The 7,399-nt window shown below is 44.7% G+C and overlaps 1 protein-coding gene across 1 annotated transcript in view; it reads right to left on the bottom strand.

The window, feature by feature from the left end:
- Positions 1 to 298: 298 nt before the first annotated feature.
- KCNK9 (potassium two pore domain channel subfamily K member 9) overlaps positions 299 to 7,399 on the bottom strand; it is a 125,536-nt gene continuing 118,435 nt past the window's right edge. The window contains exon 2 of the mRNA XM_065399987.1: positions 299 to 1,140. Within this exon, the coding sequence (XP_065256059.1) occupies positions 299 to 1,140 (842 nt within the window). The remainder of the gene's footprint in view (positions 1,141 to 7,399) is intronic.

The following is a 7,399-nucleotide window of genomic DNA, read 5'->3' as shown; positions in this document are numbered from 1 at the left end:
CTTGAGAGGAAAATAGTTTATTAGGTCAGGAGTGCCAGTGGCACATGAAGGCTCCCAGCTTTGTGTGCAACTTTGGATTTGGTACCCACTTCATGTCACCTCGAATCCTCTGAAATCCACCGAGGGGGTAATGTAAGGCATACTTTGCTGGAACAGAATTAATCCATGCTTCATGCTCAAGAGCTGAGTCTCAGAGGAGGACTGGCTTTTTCTATTCCCTTTGGCCTCGCTCCGTCTCACTCAAGAAACAAAAAAGGTAATTGGGGAAAACAAGTAAAGCAAAAGAAGACAAATCACTTTAAATGGACTTTCGCCTTTTCATCAGCCTGTGGTTATCTGTAAAGCTGTGCAACCCAGGTGAGATGGAGCTAACAGGAGATGGGAAAAGGCTGTTTTTTAATGTGCTTGGTGAGATCTCTTCTATCTTGTAAGAGATGGAGTGAAAGTACTGAGGATTCAGCTTGGAGCTGAACGAATTTTGGTGAGACACCATCCGGCTGGTGTACTCATGGGACCTGTAACACATGCAGGAACAAACTGACTGAAGGTCTGTTACTTCGGCCTTGTACCGTGGCCGAACATGCTGGGCGTCCTCTTGAATGTGAATAATCATGCTGTTGCGGTTCCCTGCCAGGGATGCCCGCTCCTCGGCATCCCGTCTCTCGTCCTCACTGTTCATGGTTAAGAACCTGAGAACAACCAGATTTAGAAATGCCCCAATGACTGTCAACCCCACTAGAATGTACATAAAGCTAAAAGCCACGTAGAGTGGCTTCTTTTGGAGGGCCCCTTTGGTCTGCAGGGCCACATAGTCGCCAAAGCCTATCGTAGTCAATGTTATAAAGCAGTAATAGTAAGCATGGAAAAAGCTCCACTCCTCATATTGGGAAAAGGCTGCTGCTCCAATGCAGAGGGTTCCCATGCAGGAGAAGAAACCCACAGTGACCATGTTTTCCATGGAGACATCAGTGCTCCTCATCCCGCAGCACTTTTTGATCCGTTTCAGGAGGTACTTGACAAAGGTGTTCATGCGCTCGCCCAGGCTCTGGAACATGACCAGCGTCAGTGGGATCCCCAGGACAGCGTAGAACATACAAAAGGCTTTCCCGGCATCCGTCCCTGGGGCGGCATGTCCATAACCTGGAGAAGAAAAGGAAAAGATAGGAGAGTCAGCAAGGAGTGGGAATTCCTAAAGCTTCCTCATCATACCGGCAGCGCAAATCATTAACAAAAATAACTCAAGCACCCTGTCAACACCCACGTCTTCCCCAGGCATAATACTCTCCTTTCTGGAGAAGCCAAAGCCACCTCTTTCAAAGTCTTTGGAAGGCACAAGTGACTCCTACATTAATGAGGACTTATTTGCTGCTGCAGCAGTGGAAGTGTTCAGCCTGGGAGTTCATGAGAACACTGCAGTGATGAACTGCCCTATTGTAACAGGGGGCTCCCAAAGCCAGCGAAAACCCTAGGTGTGCATATGCCTGAGGAGAAGACTGGATGAGGGAATGGAGAATCTATTCTGTTGTGTTCCAATTTAAATAAAAGCCTTGTCCTTGTAAGCAAGCAAGAAGAGTGGCAACACTGCTTAATGGCAAACAAAATTATACAGAGTTCATTTGCTGGAGAAGTTTCACTTCCTTCCTGAAGGATTTACTATGGTGTATAGCATAACATTCAACCTCCATAACTGGAAATGGTTGTCTTCACCAGGACATTTAAAAAAACAAATACACACACACCTGATACCTGGCATTGGAATCTGGTCCATTGCAAAGACAGGGGATTTTGATGGCCTCAAAGGTAAGTATTCTCTGGCAGGAGTGATTCAGCAGTATCCAGAGAACCATCAGAGATAGAGAAACCATCCCAAACCTCTCTCCAGTTTGTTGGTGGAATTTTAACAAGCTTCTCCTAGGGACCCTGTGAAAGACACTCATTGCTGGAAGATTGTAGGGTTTTGAGGGGAGGGTTAAGGCTTGCACAATTTTTAATTATAGAGGAATGCACAATTGACTCAGATCCTTCTATTATTACTGGAAATGGTTGGAACTATTAATTATATCAGGTGACTCATGAGTCCAGGACCGGGTATGTGGAATGTTTCATGTTATATTAGTAGGGATATGAGAATTGGTTTGTATTGAGTGAGAACCTTCCCAAACCTTCACCCAAACCACTGTGACTTAACTTTTTCACCCCACATTGTTGCACAAATCTGTACTTCCTGCTAGGAGTGGGAGTGTGAAAATACCTAGATCCCTGCGCGGATACAAATTTTGTATCCGCTCCCGATCTGCAATCTGCAAACAAAGTCCGCGGATATCCATGGATATAAAGCAGATATCCACAGATTTGCAGGGCTCTAAAAATACCTCAAGAGAGAAAGATCTTGCAGCAATTCTTGTCCAGTTTTGCAGTCCTAAGAGGTTTCACAGAATCTAAATGTCCTATTTCCCACTCCATTATGTTGGGGAATATGACTCTTCTGGAATCAATGGCGAGACACAGGTGTAAAACTGGAGTGGAGAATCAGGCCTATAGATGGTCATGACCTAGTGAGCCATCTAATCCATCTCTTTGCCAGTGCAAGACACACACAGGAGGGTGGGATAAAGGTCTCAACTTTTAGATACTTATCCACACTGAATTTAATCTCTAAGTGTGAAATTCACTCCCATGCAGAGAGATTGCACAAGGTCTTACTCACCACCTATTTTCCACTTAAGCCCTCCAAATAGGAATGTAGATGGTCTCTTGGCCCTCCACACAGGAGTGAATTTCTTTTGACATTTCCCCAATCAATACTGTAGCCCTACTCGGATATTTTCAGTCAGACTCTTGGCCCAAAACCTACCCATTTGCAGTGTGCACAGTATGAAATGCAACTAGTAGTTAGTTAGCTACACTGCTGCAGGTAACGGTAGTAAATTGTCCTGCGCTTGGCTACTGATGCGATGAGCTAGTAATGCACTTTCACCAGAACTCAGTACTGAATCCCATGCAAAGTAGAAAGAAACACTGGTCTAGAAAAAGAAACAAAAACTAGAAACTACTTCTTCAAAGATCCAGTAACAACCTTTATTAACTCAACTGCTAGTTGCTGGCAGCTGGATGGTGATATAAAAACAAGTCTGCAAAAAAAAAAAAAAAAAATAGAAACAAGTTATTTTTAAGATTACAGAAAGAACAAATTGATTCACCTGTTGTACCAGACCTTGTTTTCAGCTCTTTACAAAGAGCAGCTTCCAAATTTCCTGGGGGAATAAATGCCTCCCATAGATTGATGCTGGATTTGTTCCACCTGACTATCCCTCAATAAAGGCTATAATTGCCTCTCATTACTAAGATCAGCTTTTGAACTACAGGGGTGTTAATTAAAGCAAGGACATCTTCCCATTTTATAGCTTTAGTTACAGCTGATAAAGAGGAGGAAAGCTTCAGAAAATGTGATTTTCCAGATGGTGACAGAGATGGCAGTTGGTAGAAACAGCTTTCACTTTGGGCTCTAAAGAAAATGGTTAGGGATGAAAAAAGATTTCCTATGAAATTGTCCAATCCCACTCCTTAAGGATCCAGAGAGACAATTTAGGAAGATTATAATAAATTAATATTATGCACTTACAGAGCATCTTCCATCCGAGTTTCTCAAAGTACTTTACAGACCCAGTAATTAATTCACTTACAATACCCCTGTGAGATAGAGAAGCATTCGTAGCCCCATTTTGCAGGTAGGAAAGGTGAAGCACAGATAGATGGTGACTTCTCACAAGGTCACACAGCTAGAAAGAGAATGCTTACTATATAACTTTAGCCATTAGACCATACTCACTGCATCAGTGTAGGTTTATACAATCTGATATGTTATATCACAGTTTGAACATAAACACGTAGAACAGAAAAGGCCTTTTTTATTGAGATGGAATCAGACCCTTAAAATAGGTTCACGAGTGCTAGGCAAAGAGCATTTTTTTAGTGCAGACAAGGCCTTGGAGCATACGAAGCTCTGTGGCACTGACCTCAGAGATTAACAGTGAAATGCTCTGAACTTTACAAAGCAAAGGCAAAACTCTCATTTGTTTCAGTGGCGCAGAATCAAGCCATAAACACTGTAAATCAGCAAAAAGCAAATGATATTAGTTAAGTGCTTTAAGTTTTAATAATGTAGGTCTGAAATTTAAAATGGGACACTGTCCCTTTTAATTTCAAACTCACTCAGAGGCCCAATGTCAGAAGCCAGAGAGGGATCAAAGTTTGCCAGAAGAAAGTGGAGGATAAACAGTTTTTCTTACCTGTAAATAGTGTTTCTCCAGTGGAGAAGGTCAGGCTCCAACTAGATGGGTTTTACTTACAACAAGCCTCGGTGGACACAAGCGACCACTTCAGTAGCAGAAGATGACTGCCTAATAGGGTGACCAGACAGCAAATGTGAAAAACTGGGATGGGGTGGGGGGGTAATAGGAGCCTATATAAGAAAAAGACCCAAAAATCGGGACTGTCCCTATAAAATCGGGACATCGGTCACCCTACTGCCTAAACAGGGTGTCTAAAGACTCTTGTTAACTTCCCCAGCACAAAAGCCGCTGCACTTTACTCAAATATGAAGAGAAGTACTTACAAGTTGGGAGATGAGACACTGGGTTGGAATGAGCCTGGTTACAGAAATAAAGGCCTCTGAAGACACATGGTATTGGGTTTTCAACTTAGATCATTCTCACCTGAGAGGGGTGTGAAGGTTATGCAGAGGACCCTAGGACCATGATATTGAGAAGACATCCACTTAAGAAGCTAAGGGACTGAAGAAAATCAGGGGACTTGGGCATCCACAAGAAAGGAGAAGAGGTCCATAAAGGTGACACACCATGTCTACACCAGGGAGTGGAGCTCCTTCTGCCAGGTTAGAGTTTCTGCTTATTCTGAATGTGAGCAAGTTCGATGTGCCTGGGAGATGAGCAGCAGATAGAGGAAAGAGGTTTTGCTCTGCTCAGCTGAGCAGTAGGATCAAACAGTAGAGAAGCCCAACTCATGGAGCCTTAACTTGGAGCAGGGCCATATCAATCTAGGTATCTAGAAGGCTCCCATCACTGCAGTACCTGGAATGGCAAAATGCAAGGACCTGGCTAACAGCAGGCAGACATCTCTGAGTTGGTGGACTGGGAGAGTGATCCCTAACTTTTAAAGAGACATTACCAGATGGAACAGGGGGTGTACAAATGACTGTCACCTTGAATGGTGGGAACAAAGTGGCTTCCGTACCCATTCTTTCCCTGTTATGCCCAGATGCTTGCTTAGGCTTCACTGATGGGATTCTTCAGTTGTGTCCTGGTTTGGAGAAGGACAGTCAGGCATGAGGAACATGTCGTGTCTCAAAGTGTTATCCCTGTTTTGAGCCAATCTGTCTCAATTGCAGTTTCCACCCCAGCTACAGCTGAGGCGATATGGAGGGTGTCTGGTTCCTCAAACAGTCATGCAGAATGGTTGAGAGGTTTAGTCATGAGAGGCAGAGACTCGGGTCACCACAGCCTCATCCCAAATGGGTCACTGAGTTATTTTCTTCTTTGCTGGCTCTGGGGGATGCCTCTGGTACTCAACAGCACACTAAGGACAATTCTGGAAAATCAGCGAGATCTAAACACTCTCGTTTGCTCTGTTCTTAGCAGAGTATAACTTGGGAGGCTTGAGGCAACCTGCTTTGTTCCATTAAGTTGGCTGTTCCATTGCTTGCTTGTGTCCTTTTAAGTATAAGGGAAAAGGAAACCCACTTAGTTTGAGGCCGGCACTGTCCAGTCAGGGAGAAATACTTGGTTACTTTCCTTTCAAGCTTCTAAAAGAGTAATACAGACACAGTACTGGCATCTTAAAGTCCCACTCATCCAACAAGGTGAATTCCATTGGATCACATTGAGTTCCTGTGAGAAGACAGATGCTCCCAGGACAGCTGGGAGTATTAAAGCACCAGCACTAAGCAAACAATGAAATGTAACTGAGATTATGCATCTTATCACCTGGAATAAGCAAGTCAATGATAATTGGTATAATAAATTAAAAGGGAAACAAATCCTAAAAACATTCCCAGTGTTGCATGTCTACACTGTGGCCACCCCATTTAGACCATTAGCAGTCCAGGGCAGAGTCTGTGTCTGTACTGTGCCCTGTGCTCTCAGTTCTTTGGACAGGCATGGCTGCATCCTAGGCCCTCGTACCAGACCAAGCACATGGTCAGGGCTTACCAAATCATATTAAAAATGAAACGTACAGACAACAAGCTATTTGGTATTTGTAATCAGTGTCAAACCCACGGTGAAGCTGCAGAGCTACTAGGTTCATTCACATTTGCACTCAGTTTTTAGACCATCTCGAGTCCTGAAGCAGCACAGCTCTCGGTGTTAGTCAGGGGGGAGAACGGTTTCCTCTGGGGAGCAGGTTTTAGTGCCTCTTTCCTTCTCATATCATTCACTGCAGTGACGGACACTTGGCATCTCTCACCGGGCCGTCTCTTCTTTGACAACAGCATGTGCAAAAAAATGAACTGCGCCAGCCCCGTGACTCAACCCTTTCTTACTCATTCTGGCTGCAGCTCCGCAAGGCAGATCATGAAACGGGAATGATGGCATCTTCAACTCAGACAGGGAGGCATAATTCAGATAAAAAAAAGCCAGGCTGATGTCACAGGTTCACGTCAGAGGTTTATCGACATCAGGGAAAGTGCCCCGGAGAATTACCGGCACTTTTCTGACTTCAGCGCCACCACTTCAAATGGGAGGGAGAGGAAGCCGCATCCTTTTTATTGTAAAGATGAAACCGGTCGACGTCAGGGTTTGGCAAGGGGGCTCTGGCGTTGGCTCTGCTACCAGGCTCGCTGTGACCAAAAGCCATTCCCATCTGCTCAGTGGCAGGTGTGAAGGGAGCTGGTGGGCTTCGCTCGCTTCCCCATGAATAGCAAAAAGGAAAGCACTATCGCAGCCGGCATTCTCCGAAGACAGTAACCATGCTTCCTCCCAGGATGCTTGCTACAATCCACTCTGATTCATAATATAAGTCCATATACCTGTTTGGAAATGACACCGAATAGTTCATGTTATATCAGAGTCCACAGGGCGCAGCAGGTGACTTGTGGGGCTTTGTTTTCACTGGGAATCTTTCTTGTTGAACTTGAATCAAGTTTTTAAGTTGCTCACATAAAACAAGTTTAAATGAGCCTCAGCAGAGACTTGGCTGGATCTGTGGATCCCTCCAAGAGACAGGCAGGGACGTAACAGGCAGGAGGAATGGGCTGCTTCTCCTCTGATCGGCTAAGTTATATGTCAGGTGCCAGCCTGAGCCATTATTCTTGAGGGCGGGAGGCCAAGCCAGATCTCTGTACGTCATGAGTCATGAGACAGATAACTGCCTCAGCCTACAA

The sequence above is a fragment of the Emys orbicularis genome, chromosome 2, assembly GCF_028017835.1.
Source record: "Emys orbicularis isolate rEmyOrb1 chromosome 2, rEmyOrb1.hap1, whole genome shotgun sequence".
In the NCBI taxonomy this organism is placed as follows: Eukaryota; Metazoa; Chordata; order Testudines; family Emydidae; genus Emys; species Emys orbicularis.
This window is presented reverse-complemented; position numbering and strand designations above follow the sequence as displayed.